Raw genomic sequence first — 17,011 nt, 5'->3', positions numbered from 1 at the left:
CAAATCCCTTGGACTCTTTTCCTCTTATATCAGACAGGCTCTTCTTTCCTTTACACCAGAGGTTCTCAAACTGTGCATTGGGACCCCAAAGTGGGTCACAACCCCATATTAATGGGGTCACCAGGGTTGATTTAGACGTGTTGGGGCCCAGGGCTGAAGCCCGAGCCGCACTGCCCAGGGCTGAAGTAGAAGCCTGAGGGTTTCAGCCCTGGGTGGCGGGGCTCAGGTTACAGGCCCCTTCCCTGGGGCTGAAGCCCTTGGGCTTTGGTCCCCCCTGCCCAGGGTGGAGGGACTCAGGCAGGCTCAGGCTTCACTTCCCCCTCCTGAGGTCATATAGTAATTTGTGTTGTCAGAAGGGGGCCATGGTGCAATGAAGTTTGAGAACCCCTGCTTTATATCTTTCAACCATACAATTTCCAGCCTTCCCCATCTCTCACTAACTCTTTCCTAACCTCCATAATTTACAGCCTGTACCACCTAGCTCTGTTCCTAAACCCTCCATCTCTCACAGTGATTACATTTTTATTCTATTTTCTTATCCAAATGAATCTAAGAGTTTTATTAATTTTAAAGTTCTTTAAATGTTCTAAAATGAACACTCGGCAGAAGTTAATTAAAACAACTTTTTTTATAATTGACCTTTGATTGCTATTATTTTCCAGTGGAGATGGGCAAACTTGTTTTGCCTCATTTCAAAGCCAGTAGAAGATTGTGGGTCAAAAGTTTGACTAGAGCATCACTGGGTTCATGTTTAAGGCTGAGAGTTTGTCATGGAGGTCATGAAAGTCATGGATTCCATGACTTTCCGTGACCTCCATGCCTTCTGCAGCGGCTGGTGATGGGCAGCCCCTGGGCCAGCAGAAGCAGTTTGGGTGTGTGGGTGGGGCTCAGGGCTAGGGGAAGTGGGCTGGGGAGAGTGGGGGGCACTTACCTTGGGGTGGGGGCTCCCCCACTCCCACTGGCATGGCCTCCCTGCAGCTCCTATGTGGCGGAGAGGCGGGGGAGTCTCCATGCGGCATGCTGCCTGCGCCTGGATGCCCCGCCCCAGCCAATGGGAGCTGCGGCAGCCAGTGCTTGTAGTGGGAGCAGTGGAGCCTCTGCCCTTGGCCCCTGCCTGCCTCTGCCGCCTAGAAGCTGCAGGGATGCGGAGCACCCAGAGCACCCACGGCCCCAGCCCAAGTTTTAGTAAGGGTGGGTATTTTTAGTAAAAGTCATGGACAGGTCACGGGCCCGTGAATTTTTGTTTGAGACTAAAATGTAGCCTTAACCATGTTCCATTTAAAAGAGACTGTGGAAAAAGGAATGGGGTGAGGGCAGAAAAAAAAACTCTAATGAAAAAGACAGGCAGAATACAGATCTAATACTTGTGCTGTCCTAGCTTTTTGGAGGGACTAATGGCCTTCTTTGTAGCTTATCCTCACAGCACAGCCTTCCTTTTAGCCATAACATTTAAAAAAAAAAAAAAAACTGCCAAACTCTTAAATTACAGAGGAAAAAAAGCTTGTGAACTTGAATAAGTTTTGCAAGTCCCTAATATTATTTGAGAAGTTTGCAAAACGTCCAATCTCCAGTTGCTTCATCTATTGCTGTTTTTCAAGCTCAAGTAACAGAAATATACAATTTTTTATGCAGTATTTTTGGAAGTGACTAGTGCTTTTGGGTGCCAAACTGCAGACATTTAAAAAAGGCTTAATTTTCAGAGTGGTTTTTTTTTTTAAATTTGGCTACTTTAAGGTTTCTCGGAATGGACACCCATAATAGAGGTACCCAAAATCACTAGTCACTTTAAAACATTTTAGCCATTATGTATATGTAAATGCTAAAATAAGGAAAGCTCTACTTACATTTAGAGACATAATTAAAAATTGATTACAGAAAAGTATATAACCCTACACACATGTACACATACAAGCACATAATATTATGCAAATTTAATTATGTACTCTTGAGATTGTAAATAGTTATGCAAAATTAAAGTACCAAGCCTGGGAGAACGAGAAGAGGATCCTATTGAAACTTACAGTGGTCAAAATGAAACACAAGAGAAGGTATTTTAGTATTCAAGATGCTGCAACTCTAGGTTCCAACAGCAATTTCCACAAAGCTTTCAGTTTCATTTAAAAAATATTTAAGTGTGGGAAGATGTCAGGAGTGGCTGGGGCAGGGGTTTAGAGGAGAATCAGAAAGATGGATGGTAGAGGAAGAAATGTAAAACAAAAGACATGGGATGGGAAGGGAGGAAAAGAGAAGAAACCTGATAAACAGAATGGGTAAGAAGGGAGGACATGATGTACAGTAGGAGATATAAAAATAATTCATTATTAAATAACATCACCCCAAAATATACAAAAAATACCTCCCCCCATAATTCCATTTTTGGATTCTGATGACATAAATAAACTATATGAGCATCTCTCTATGATGTCCCCAGAATCTTTCAACGGAATTTCAGGCCTTAAATACAGTCTTAAATAAGTCAGTGACGGTCATAATTAGTCTTTAAGTAATAATATTTTTCCCAGAAGAAATATCACTACATCAGTAGTGTCAAGACCACACACATCTTATTGATAAATGTGACACGGACTACTTTTGGCCAGCTTGCAGTTATGGATTATGGAAATAAATTTTGCATGCATTTCATGAATATATCCTCATTCATACTGCAAATACATAAATGTTACCATTTAAGGGTTTACAGTGATAAATGAGAGTTCTAAACATTTGTTTAACACAAATCCTATTCATGTTTCATGGAAACTTGTTATTTATTATATATACATAACAAAATGAATTTTTAACATGTTTAAGAAATATCTGTACTTTGAAGAAAAGTAAATTCTTTGCTACACTATTCATTTTTGCCCATATGATTTTCGTATACATGTTTTTAATGTGCTGTTGGTGCTGGTGTCCTCCATGAAATCTCGCTGTTATAACTTTGGAGCAGCCTAGTGGGAATATACACTCCGCTTTGGAGCATTGGAAACACAGTTTAACACAACTTTAATGCGGTAAATAAGCATCCAGACTTTCACAATAAATCAAAATTCAAGATAATCCCATTTCAAAACAAGGTCAAAACAAGCCAATCCCTAAGAACCCCAACACTCTATGTGACTAGATCCCCCCGGCGTGCAGTCTGGGACTGTGGTGGGCCCGCTGTGCACCCCCGACTCTCTACCCTCCTTGCCCTTGCTTGCCGGGAGCCAATCAAAAAAAAGAAACAAGCAACAAGCCAAAACCTAGCCAACAAGCAACTCACAAGCCAATTAAGCCAAAAACAAGTCCAATTTCTGCGATTTTTTCAGGGGTTTGGCATATCTTATTGGAAAAGGTATCTTGTATAGATCCTTCATTGGAAACACTATCCCATTAAATATACATCCATGAAGGGTGCATGAAATTTGTATGAAGAGAAGTTTATTTTACTTTGATTTTATTTCTTCATTTTTTCTGAATGGACAATATCCAATTGCAGCGTACAAATCTTGCAGCTGTATTTGTACTCTTGTTTAGCCTCATGCATCCCACCTCTATCATACATATTCTATACCCTATATACTTGGCAAGTTTGTTCATAAATTCTTAGTTACACTGGTATAAATCCAGTTCCATTCCAAACTGCTGTACAATATTGCACACTGTGGATCAAACTTTTACACCACCATAAGTGAGATCAATCCAGAGTAACTCCATGAACTAGACAGAAATATTGAGGTCAGAATTCGATCCATAGTGTGGTTAATATTATACAGCAGTTTGGAATAGAATACATACCCTTTTTTGGTGTTATACTTATGTATTATAATTGCCATTGCACAGCTAAAAACCTTGGTACTGTTGTTTAAAACATATCTTAAATAATTTGGACTGACTTTTTAATACTGGTAAATAGCAATTTTGTTAATGCATGTCTAAGAAACTCTATTATACTTGGCTGTCTATTACAAATACCTGGAGGGGGTACATTATTACTGATATTCAAAAGGTTAGACAGTCAGCTCCTGAAAACAACAAGAGTTGTATGTCAACTTCATTGCTCTGAAAAAGTACCCTGAAATGTCTAGAAAAGCAAACTGTATAATCAGTGCAGAACTAGTATGCAAATTATGAGATATATTTGTATGATGCATCATGTGAACAAATCAACTAGACATTATATCCCAGAGAAAGCATCTGCTGTGTGAAATTTAGGACAGTAATTCACAGCCCATAGAAGAATGCATCACCACACAAATTACAGTTGTTATAAATGTATAATGATATTCACATAAATAACACTACCTTTTAATTGTTTAAAGAAACAGCAGCACTGGGCACTTCTAGAAATGTTTAACTAGCATAGCCTTCATAATTCAAAATGCGTAGGTTTCATCCCTGAAGATGTTGGACAGAAACACTGAACTTGAAAAAAAGTCAATTACCACAGAAGTCTACTGAAAGCACAACCTTAATGCACATAAAAGCTATTTTTAAACATAACCTCATTTCCAGAATACTAATATGAATAAAGGACTCATTTGAGCTTGTGCACCACCATATTCTAGATATACAGGCACATGTATAAATGCCAAGCACTGACGTATCAAAATGGATCCCTTTCATGGGGAACTCCAGGAGCATGCACCTTAGTGCTGATGAATACTTAAGAATTCTGAATCCCATAATCATCAGATGAAGCATCCAAGGAAAAAAAACACTCAAAAAGTTCTATATTTCTTAATTATATGAAGTGTGCCATTCTATTGATATTTCTAAAATAATTTTCTTCTCCTATCATTCCAACACCCCCTGCCTCTTTGAATCCCCATACTGGTTTCCTTTTACTGCAAGAAACTTCAAGTTGTTAAATCTGCATATTTTTACCTTGTCTTTAGCTCTACTCTTTTTCTTCCTCATGTTCCTCTAACTCCCAAAACTCTTTCAAATACTCTCTCAGTTATAACATTTATCTCCTCCTCCTACTCTTGTGCCTACTATCATGCCTCATTGCTTGGTGCCAAGCACCCTACCTCTCTCCTCCTTCAAAATTCTCCTTAAGACTCTCCAGCCATACTCCCTTTCCCTGTTTGCATGCCATACATTAGGGCTGCTCTGTCAGCTCTGGGCCACCTGGGGATTCCCCCATATCAACTGGAAATGCAAGGTGTCTAGTTGTTTTCTGCCACCAGAATAAGAAGATGGCAAGTATTTGGCCCAAAGTCTGTGTCTGTCAGGTGTTATGCAGAGAGAGAGACAGAGAGAGAGAGATCCAATGAATACTACTAGTAGAACCAGCTGCCAAGGGAATAATGGAACAATGACAAGCAATAGGGACCGTACAAACTTTTAAGGGGGAATAAGAAAAAAAAAAGAGTTGTCTAGTGGAAGAGGTTCATTTGCACGAGTCATCAAATCTTTTCCAAGGGTTAGAAATACAGAAATCTAGGTATTGCTCTACTAGATCACACCCAAGATCTATCTAGTCCAACATTCTGTTTCTGACAGTGACCAGTACCAGATGCTTCAGAGGAAGTTATGAGAAACCCACAGTAGGCAGAGTTAGGATAATCTGTGCCCCCCCCCGCCCCACGCACACACATTAGCTCTCATCCTGATCTCTAATAGTTAAGATTTTGACTTAGGTCCCGAAGCATGGAATTTACTATCAAAATAATATTTTCTGTATTTTTATCCATCCTATTCTTTATGCCTCCTAACATCTTGTTTGCTTTTTTGACCACAGGTGCACTTGGAGCAGAGATCTTCATTGAGCGGTCCGATTGATGTACAGGTCCTTTTCCTGAGTTATTTGTTTGAAGCAACTTTGACAGACTTTTAGTTCAACAAACACATTATAATTATTACAATGTACAGAGTGCAGAAGCATATCATACAAGGCACTTTACAAAAGTCATAAGAAATATATGGATCTTTCCTGAAAGAAGCAACAATTGCACTCAAATATGATACACAGGAGAATAGTTCACATGAAGTAAGTTTGTTAGTGAGGAGATCAATGTAGAAAGAAAGAAGTGGGGTTTTGTTGATTGATGTGTAAAAGGGATTTATAGAGAGTCACTTGGAAGCTGGTTTCTATGCTTCTGTTCCTCCCTTCAATGTATGCATCAAAAACTTTCACATGGTTGATTTCTTCAAAGCTTCTGTAGTTTCTAGGAGTGGCCACACCAGACGAAGTGCAGCATATTCTGTTCTCTATGAAGGAAGCACTTGATACTTTAACAAGCTAAAATAAATAAATTAGTCAGCAAACTGATCATTGTGGTGAAATGTTTGGATCAAGTAGAACAGAAAATGCAGATTAAAATTAGCATGAAGGTCCAAGGCATAAAAACACCTTTGACACAGAAGGACCTCATATCAGACCAACGGTTGGAAGCCCTGGAAAATCTTACTTGGGTCAAACCTATCTGAATGTAAGGAATCCTGAAAATGTGGAATCAGCCAAACTATCTGATTTAGTCATGCACAAAAGTCCACCTCAACTATGGTGAAAGAAGATGATCCTACATATGCATGGTTACAAGCTCATGTGATTTTATCACTAGTCTTGCAATATTGCAGGGGGTATAATTCAGCCTGAATTTGGCCCTAACCCGTTATATAAACTATTCACACAGATCAACTACAAAGATGCGGACACCTCTGCAGTGAAAGAGTATTTACCAGCAAACAGCAGCAGTATGCAACAGTTTAGGACAAGAAGTGAAAAACACCATATCCAGTGGAAATTGCAGGCTGAATTTAGGGAGGCGGAACGTAATTAGCCAAGTTGCCATTAACTTCACTTATTCTTACAAAGAGCACCATAGGATCTTGAGTGACAGTTAGAATCTCATTTCATAATCTGAGATTGTGAATAGCACATGATATAAGAATGAGGTCCATAAACAGTACTTTAGAATAGCACTTTCAGAAATGCTGTGTTACACTTAGACCCGAGTGAATAATTTATACAAAAACAATTAATATTTGAAGAATTTTGCCCCCCTTGAAGAATTCTGAGAACAGTTTGGGATTTTCTTGAATTAATTTATCAAAATTATTCATTTTTTGCCTATTTTGTTTATTTATTTATAAGTGCTATGTGCGTTGCTTAGTTGTGAGTGGTCAAAAATCACAATTTTATTTGTTCCTTAATTGGATGGGCTCTTATGAGTGCTGTTGATAATACTCACAGTGAATTTAAGATAAACTTTCCAATATTTGATTAAGGGATCTTAAAATTTGCTTTCCATGAGAATTTGTGCTAGTAGAACACATATGTTCATGTAAACCAGTGGTTCTCAAACTTTTGTACTGGTGACCCCTTTCACATAGCAAGGCTCTGAGTGCGACCTCCTTTATAAATTATAACACCATTATAAATGCTGGTTGCAAAGCGGGGTTTGCGGTGGAGGCTGACAGCTCATGACCCCCGAGGGGTCCCGACCCCCAGTTTGAGAACCCCTGATGTAAACTGATGTGGAAGGCTGATAAATACAGCAGAAGCAAATTTGTTTAAAAATTCAAACAAATATTCTAGTATTCACTCAGTTTTTGGCACTGAATATCAGAACAATGTATAGGGGCTGCAGTGCAATAGAAAATTGAGCTCACTGAAATCCAAATTTGTATAAATTATACTACATTGTTTCTTACACTCAGCAACATTAGTTTTCTTATCAAATAAAACACAATTTTCTTGACTGCTGAATTTGACCCAATACATTGCCTCTTGAGTGGAGAAAAAGGACAGCAGGTTTGTAACAGATTCAGTATTGTTTGTTAACATTATTTAGGAATATTATCTCTGCTTTTTAAAATAAAAATATGTCTGCTTTTTAAAAATATCATCTTAAAATGTATTCCAACCATGACACATTCAGCATTCAGGAGACAATACTTAAACTTACTTTGTAGACTAGATTAAAATCCAGCAGTGAAATGGAAAAACAATCTTTTACCACCCAAACACTCATGGAGTACAACCTTTAGAAAGTGATTATTTCCATTACATTTTCATCAGGGACTGGCAGAAGAGCAGTATATCATGTTATTACAGATACTGGAAATGTAATGGCTTAAGGTTGCTAAGCAACACCACACTGTTAAAGGCCTCTATATCTGTGATTTCTAGAGACTCTCTCAAATTTCATTAAAATCTGTCCATAACTATTACACAAAAGGTCTGCCTGGAGTTTATAAACAGACTGAGCTTCTTGACACAATGGTGAAAGGATAAAGAAAAGAAGTGGCATTAATATTTTTATTGTATTTGCTACACAATATTTTGGGTAAAAAGTCCTGTTTCTGATATGCATAACACACCTTAGCATTGACTGGCTTTTCATTGTTGAAAAAAGCATTAGTAATTTATATAAAAAAAATGTTTTATCACATTGAAGAAAATTCTATTAGAGACTGCAGTCAATAAAATAAAGGCATTCTGTATGACTGCCAATAAAGGACAACAATGCAGGATTAAGATTGTTTGCTTGGTATCAGAAACATACACTCTCCACTTTAAGGACTGCACAGCAACAACAGATTGATTCTGATCGAAGTAAGAACAAATATACATGTCAGCAACCTACATCTACAAGCATCTTAACAACTTAACAAGCATCTCTTCAGATGAAATTTCTACTGAAAGCAATGGAAGAAAATGGGCCACCATAGTAATTTAATTTATGCATTTTAAAGGTCAATACAAAGAAAAAATATCACCAAGAATAATTCCTTCCCCCTAGTAACTGAGGTTCTTTGAGAGTGATGCCAGTGTACAATCATACTAGTGGGATATGCCAACAGGTCCATTAAGTTTTACAAAAGTTCTAGAGAAGTAGGACCAGTTGGGCATTGCACCAGCACCTCCTTGTGACTCTGAATATTTGGAGCTGAGGTTACAAAGGTAGCACTGTTTAAGAATCAGAGGCACTATTGTAACTAATTGTTTTCTCTTCTTCCAGGTATCCTCTGCATAGTGATTCTAGTGACATGTTTAACTCCCACTGAGGCAGAATGAGGAATTTTATTTAAGGATTGCAGAACTGACCTTGTAAAGCAAACATCAGTTTGACTTAGACTGTAAGCTTTCTGGTGCCAGAACTGTCTTTTTGGTGTTTGTGCACATAGTGGCTAGCACAATGAGGACTGATCAGGCTCTACAGGAGCTACTACAATAATAATAAAAAATAAAAGCCAAGTCAAAAGAACAATGCTGAGTAAATGTGTGTACAGAACTCCAGGTAGCAGTTCTGCACATTTCTATGAAGGAAGTGTGCAAAAGCATGCCACTGATGCTGTCTTAGCCCCAGCAGAGTAAGCCCTTAGGATACTGAGGGGATCACCCCTACCTAAAATTAACATTTTAATATAAGCCTAATCCCCTCAAAGATACTTTGGCATTGATCCCCAAAGCTACCATAAATCTAGGAGGATTGCTTAACGTCCTAAATAAACAAGAGCTGAAGTACCTTTTGTCATCTATGGTGTGGAATCTAGTTTCTGGCGGGTGAGAAAGAGGTGTTGGGAAGAACACCACAAAGAGATGGAAGTTCTGATTTAAGTGGAACTCAGACACCACTTTTGGCAGGAATTTAGGATTAGGATATCGAACAAATGTCTGTGGAATACAGTGAAGGGAGGATCTGCCATTAAAGCCTGCAGTTTATTCATTCTTCTCGCTACAGATTTTTTTGTTGACAAGCAGAATAAAGAGCATTCTCTCCCTAAGTTAAAGGGTGCAAACATTACCTTTCTCACCAGCAAGCTGAGATCTCACATTGCAAAAGATTCTCTAACCAATGGAAAGATGTTGATCAGTTCTTTAAGGAATCCTGTGATGGTGAAATGACTTAAAACTGCAGCACTGGCCCCTGGAAGATGGGAAAGTGAGATAGCAGAGAGGTTCGCCCTGACTAAAGATAAGGCGAGGCCAAGAAATTTTGAGTAAAGCAAACAGTCCAAACAAAAATTATTTTCTCCCATAGTGAAAACCTTTTCTACTTTTGGGTGGGATGTTTCAATATAGATGATTTCCTGGACTGTAGGTAAGGTATTCTGTACCTTTGCAGAGCAGGCTGAGTCAAAAGATTATCAGCATCCTTTAAAGCAGCAAGGTGAAATGATTTTGGAACTGGTATGCAAAACAAGCCCACTTTCCCAAGTCAGAAAGTTCTGATGGCACTGGCAGATAATACAAAGGGTCGTAAGAAAGATCTTGGAGATCCAAATGCCAATATTGACTATCCCAAGCTGAAGCAACCAGAATGACCGTTGTATAAGTATCAGTAGTGCAAAATCACACTGCATTTCTTTGTGGTAGGCCAATATTTCTTATTCAGTTTCTGTCCGTTCCTGCTCTGGAAACACTAATAAATCATCTCAGAATAAGGCTGGCCAGTGTGTGCGTCAAAGGGCCAAAAATATAAGTAGTTTTAAAATTTTGAGTGGAGTATATTTTTCTGTTTTTCATTGCTAATAGTTTCTATTTACAATAAAATAAAATCATAAACAAGGGATTCCTAAAGAGTAGGTACAGTCTGTCAGAATCAACTAATAAGTCTGTCCTGGATATTTTTCTTCTCTTCATATTTTTTTGGGGGAAAAATCCAAATAATTTAAGATAGCAAAAGTTCAGTCTGAAGCTCAATGGAGAAGGGCAGTCCTAAAAAGGAAAATACCTATCACAGTCCCATCAACATTCAAAGCTCTTGTAAATGGTCTAAAATTTTCTCCCCTAAAATCCCAACTCTGTCCACAGTATGTGCACTCTGTGTAGAAGAAAATTTTTTTTACGAGTTCATATTATTAAATGAAAGGCACACAAATGAGTTTTTCTCGCAAACAATGGCTGCCCAATAAGGTAATGATTTCATTCACATATTCTGAATCAAAGATTTTAGAATTGTAGTACATGGACCACTTGCTGGAGAGCTAGCTAGTCACATGGCACTAGCTCTTCCTCATTTCCAGCAGATACACATATTAAAAGAAGCCATTACAGGAATACATTAATACTTCTCTAATATTCCTTGCCTATGTAAGTAGCAGCTATGGGTGCCACAGGGATGCTCTGCTATCATAGATGTAAAAGTGGTGGTGATGCAAGCATTTCTGAATGGGATGGGAAGCTGGTGCACATAATCTCTCTATTAATATTTTGACCAACTATGAAAAAGTCTAAGAAACTCTTCTCTAGGCTACAAAATTCATCATAAATAATTGAAAGTGGGCTGAAATAACCTTAAATAGATCTGATAATATTTCAGAGTGTTTGGTGATTACTGTAATTTTGACATAATGATAATCTCTTGTGAACAGGAATTTTTAAGGTTCACAGAAATAATATAAGATTTACTATATTGTCAGTCACATTACCTATAAAACCTGCTTTCACCGTTATGAGAGGAAATCCTAAAATCTCACTAAAATAATTACAGACAATTGTTTGTTATAGTAAATAGCAAGTACAGCAGATGGAAAGGTAATTATCCAAGCCTAGCAGTGAATCCAGCCAAAGGATCTTTCAAGAGACTTCAAGATGACAATCATGGTGGGACTTACAAGAAAGTTACAAATCATGTGATTTGCCAGGCGTATCATTAATCTACTTCTGAGAAACATTGCCATCTGTATTGACGAAGCATGAGAGGAACTGAAGTCATTACATGTCAGTAACTTTTCACTTACTTAAGGTGAAGTGCTTGTGTGATTTCTGTTGACTGATAATCTATATTATAACCATTCCACCAGGAGTAGCCTTTATCACTTGATGAGAATGAACAATCAGTAGTCTATATAAAAGTTTACTTCAATTACAAAACAGAATTATCAGCATCTGACATGAAATCAAGCACTATAGGTTTCTGAGTAGCAATCTTTATTTGAAGTTTAGTGTTTTTGGAAGGAATTCAAAGTAATTTTCTATTATAATTCTTAAACCCAAGGTTTATATAAACAATTAAAGCTTTCAATGAAAACAGTCAAATGGTTAACTGAAGGAAAAACAGTCCTTTTATAGATGTTCTAAATGTAGAAAATAAAACCAGCATGGGTCCAGGTGCTGACATTTTCTTCCAAAGAAATTAAAATGGATTTTAAAAAAATATGAATACTAATATTATGGAATTTTTGCTTCTTTAGAAATTGTTTACATTCTTTAAAAAAAGAAATGTTTACTTAAAGGAGAAAAACAGCACTCAAAAATGTTTTTATCCAGGGGATAGTAGAGTCTAGACAGACAGTTAAATTCAAATTCTAGATGGCAAGAAGTTATATCTGTTTGACTCACCAATCTTTTGATGATTCTCAACAAAAGCTTCTGCTGTTTTAGATCCCTCTTGGACTTCAAAACTTCAGCAAAGCTGTCCATGTTTTCTGGAGACATACTGTCCAAGTTGTCTCCTCCGTACAGCTGAACCAACAATGACAAGCATTGTGATGCAGTCTCATATATTTCAGCGTCGTCACTAGGAAGCTAAAATAAACAAATAAATAAGCTTAAATTTCACAAAATTCTGTATCACTGGGATCTGGGAAGAGCATTAAAATTTCCATTGTGGTAGGAAGCAAAATTTTATAGTCATCCTAATTAAAATCACATTATTAAACATCAGCAAACTTTTAAAGTGATTGAAAGACATAACTAAAATACAGCTATTTTTGATCAGCAATGTATAAGTGTCTACAGTATGCTTTATTTATTTCACCTAGTTAACCTACCTACAATGGCATCAAAGGACTCTTCACATATTGCTACTGTTTCTGCTTAATATATTTTATTGCTGTCTTTTAGGACTATGCAATTTTGCTTCAAACAGCATGAATAGAATTTAAGATCAATCCTCTAGTCTGACCTCTTGCATAATACAGGCTATGGAATTTCACCCAGTTATTTCTGCATCAAGTCTGTAACTTCTGGCTGAAAGACATCCAATCTTTGTTTAAAGACTTCAGCTGATGAAGAATTCACCACATCTCTTGGAAAGTTGGTCCATCTAGCCATTGGTTATTGTTATGCCTTAGTGTACCAGATTAAAATGCCATCTAATGCCAGATATCTTCTCTCCATGCAGGTACTTATGGACCATAATCAAGACACTTAACTGTGTCTTGTATAAACTCAATAGACTGAGCTTCTTAAATCTCTCTCTGAGGTAGGTTTCCCAGACCTCAAATCATTCTTGCAGCACTTTTCTGAACTTCTGCCAAATTTTCAAAATCCTTTTTGAAGTGTGGATACCAGAACTGGACACAGTATCCCTGTAATAGTCTCACCAATACAGTATATAGAGGTAATGCCACCTCCCTACTCCTGCTCAATTATTCCATTCCAATAACCATTACTCAGGTTATCACAAAACTACTACTAAGGACATGTCTACACTACGAAAGTACTCTGATTTTATAGAAGTCAATTTTTGGGAACAGATTGTATAAAGTCGAGTGCATGCGTCCACACTAATCACATTAATTCGGCGGTGTGCGTCCACAGTACCATGGCAAGCGTCAACATTTTGAGCGGTGCACTGTGGGTAGCTATCCCATAGTTCCCGCAGTCTCCGCTGCCCATTGGAATGCTGGACTGAGCTCCCAATGCCTGATGGGGCCAAACATTTGTCACAGGTGGTTATGGGTAAATGTCATCAGTCAACCCTCCCTCCCTCCCTCCCTCCCTCCCTCCGTGAAAGCAACAGCAGACAATCATTTCGCGCCCTTTTCCCTGGATTGCCCGAGCAGATGCCATAGCATAGCATGCATGGAGCCCGTTCAGCTCACCGCAGCAATTATGACCATTGTAAACACCTCGCGCATTATCGTGCAGTTTATGCAGAACCAGCACCTGAAAAACCAGGCAAGGAGGCGACGGCAGCGTGGTAATGAGGACATGAACACAGATTTCTCTAAAACCGCGGTCCCCAGCAATTTGGAGATCATGGTGTTACTGGGGCAGGCTCATGCCGTGGAATACCGATTCTAGGCCTGGGAAACAAGCACAGACTGGTGGGACTGCATAGCATTGCAGGCTTGGGATGATTCCCAGTGGCTGCGAAACTTTTGCATGCATAAGGGCACTTTCATGGAACTTTGTGACTTGCTTTCCCCTGCCCTGAAGCGCAAGAATACCAAGATGAGAGCTGCCCTCACAGGTGAGTGGCAATAGCCCTGTGGAAGCTTGCAACGCCAGACAGCTACCGGTCAGTCAGTAATCAATTTGGAGTGGGCAAATCTACTGTGGGGGTTGCTGTGATGCAAGTAGCCAACACAATCATTGAGTTGCTGCTATCAAAGGTAGTGACTCTGGGAAATGTGCAGGTCATATTAGATGGCTTTACTGCAATGGGATTCCCTAACTGTGATATATAGACGGAACGCATATCCCTATCTTGGGACCGGACCACCAGGGCAGCCAGTACATAAACCGCAAGGGATACTTTTCAATGGTGCTGTAAGCACTGGTGGATCACAAGGGACATTTCACTGATATCAACGTGGGATGGCTGGGAAAGGTTTATGACACTTGCATCTCCAGGAACTCTGGTCTGTTTAAATGGCTGCAGGAAGGGATTTACTTCCCAGACCAGAAAATAACTGTTAGGGATGTTGAAATGCCTATAGTTATCCTTGGGGAACCAGCCTACCCCTTAATTCCCTGGCTCATGAGGCCGTACACAGTAGTAAGGAGCTGTTCAACTATATGCTGAGCAAGTGCAAAATGATGGTAGAGTGTGCATTTGGATGTTTAAAGGGTCGCTGGCACAGTTTACTGACCAATATTCCCATTTTTATTGCTGCTTGCTGTGTGCTCCACAATCTCTGTGAGAGTAAGGGGGAGACGTTTATGGCGGGGTTGGAGGTTCATGCAAATCGCCTGGCCGCTATGTGCAGCCAGACACCAGGGCGGTTAGAACAGCACAGCAGAAGCGCTGCGCATCAGAGAAGCTTTGAAAACCAGTTTCATGACTGGCCAGGGTACTGTGTGACACTTCTGTTTGTTTCTCCTTGATGAAAACCCGCCCCCTTGGTTGCCTCTAAATTCCCTGTAAGCCACCTGCCCTCTCCGCTTCGATCACAGCTTGCTTGCAAAGGAAATAAAGTCACTATCATTTTAAAAACATGTATTCTTTATTAATTGATTATAAAAATAGGGAGATAACTCACAAGGTAGCAAGGGTGGGGTGTGGGAGGAGGGAGGAGGAAAGGAAAAGGCAACTTTAAAACCTCTTGAATGACAGCCTTCTGTTGCTTGGGCTGTCCACTGGGGTGGAGTGGTTGGGTGCCCGGAGCCTCCTCCCCCCCGCACGTTCTTGGGCATCTGGGTAAGGAGGCTATGGAACTAGGGGAGGAGGAAGGGCGGTTAAACAGAGAATGTTTTTAATAAAGTAAATACTAATGGAAACTGCATGATCATGGGAGACTTTAACTTCCCAGATATAGACTGGAGGAACAGTGCTAGTAATAATAATAGGGCTCAGATTTTCCTAGATGCGATAGCTGATGGATTCCTTCATCAAGTAGTTGCTGAACCGACTAGAGGGGATGCCATTTTAGATTTAATTTTGGGGAGCAGCGAGGACATCATAGAAGAAATGGTTGTAGGGGATAATCTTGGTTCAAGTGATCATGAGCTAATTCAGTTCAAACTGAATGGAAGGATTAACAAAAATAAATCTGCAACTAGAGTTTTTGATTTCAAAAGGGCTGACTTTCAAAAATTAAGGAAATTAGTTAGGGAAGTGGATTGGACTGAAGAACTTAAGGATCTAAAGGTAGAGGAAGCCTGGGATTACTTTAAATCAAAGCTGCAGAAGCTATCGGAAGCCTGTATGCCAAGAAAGGGGAAAAAATCCATAGGCAGGAGTTGTAGACCAAGCTGGAGGAGCAAGCATCTTAGAGAGGTGATTAAGAAGAAGCAGAAAGCATACAGGGAGTGGAAGATGGGAGGGATCAGCAAGGAAAGCTACCTTAAGGAGGTCAGAATATGTAGGGATAAAGTGAGACAGGCTAAAAGTCGAGTAGAGTTGGACCTTGCAAAGGGAATTAAAACCAATAGTAAAAGGTTCTATAGCCATATAAATAAGAAGAAAAATAAGAAAGAAGAAGTGGGGCCGCTAAACACTGAGGATGGAGTGGAGGTTAAAGATAATCTAGGCATGGCCCAATATCTAAACAAATGCTTTGCCTCAGTCTTTAATAAGGCTAAAGAGGATCTTAAGGATAATGGTAGCATGACAAACGGAAATGAGGATACGGAGGTAGATATTACCATATCTGAGGTAGAAGCGAAACTGAAACAGCTTAATGGGACTAAATGGGGGGGCCCAGATAATCTTCATCCAAGAATATTAAAGGAATTGGCACCTGAAATTGCAAGCCCATTAGAAAGAATTTTTAATGAATCTGTAAACTCAGATGTATGTACCGTATGATTGGAGAATTGCTAATATAGTTCCTATTTTTAAGAAAGGGAAAAAAAAGTGATCCAGGTAACTACAGGCCAGTTAGTTTGACATCTGTAGTATGCAAGGTCCTAGAAAAAATTTTGAAGGAGAAAGTAGTTAAGGACATTGAAGTCAATGGTAAATGGGACAAAATACAACATGGTTTTACAAAAGGTAGATCGTGCCAAACCAACCTAAACTCCTTTTTTTGAAAAAGTAACAGATTTTTTAGATAAAGGAAATGCAGTGGATCTAATTTACCTAGATTTCAGTAAGGCATTTGATACCGTTCCACATGGGGAATTATTAGTTAAATTGGAGAAGATGAGGATCAATATGAACATCAAAAGGTGGATAAGGAATTGGTTAAAGGGGAGACTGCAACGGATCTTACTGCAAGGCGAACTGTCAGGTTGGAGGGAGGTTACCAGTGGAGTTCCTCAGGGATCGGGGATTGGGACCAATCTTATTTAATCTTTTTATTACTGACCTTGGCACAAAAAGTGGGAGTGTGCTAATAAAGTTTGCAGATGATACAAAGCTGGGAGGTATTGCCAATTCAGAGAAGGATCGGGATATTA

The 17,011-nt window shown here is 39.1% G+C and overlaps 1 protein-coding gene across 1 annotated transcript in view; it reads right to left on the bottom strand.

The window, feature by feature from the left end:
- Positions 1-17,011, bottom strand: part of ULK4 (unc-51 like kinase 4) — a 417,484-nt gene that overhangs the window by 49,225 nt on the left and 351,248 nt on the right. The window contains exon 36 of the mRNA XM_043508874.1: positions 12,281-12,466. Coding sequence (XP_043364809.1) covers positions 12,281-12,466 — 186 coding nt within the window. The remainder of the gene's footprint in view (positions 1-12,280; positions 12,467-17,011) is intronic.

The sequence above is a fragment of the Dermochelys coriacea genome, chromosome 2 (assembly GCF_009764565.3).
Source record: "Dermochelys coriacea isolate rDerCor1 chromosome 2, rDerCor1.pri.v4, whole genome shotgun sequence".
NCBI classification, from domain to species: Eukaryota; Metazoa; Chordata; order Testudines; family Dermochelyidae; genus Dermochelys; species Dermochelys coriacea.
This window is presented reverse-complemented; position numbering and strand designations above follow the sequence as displayed.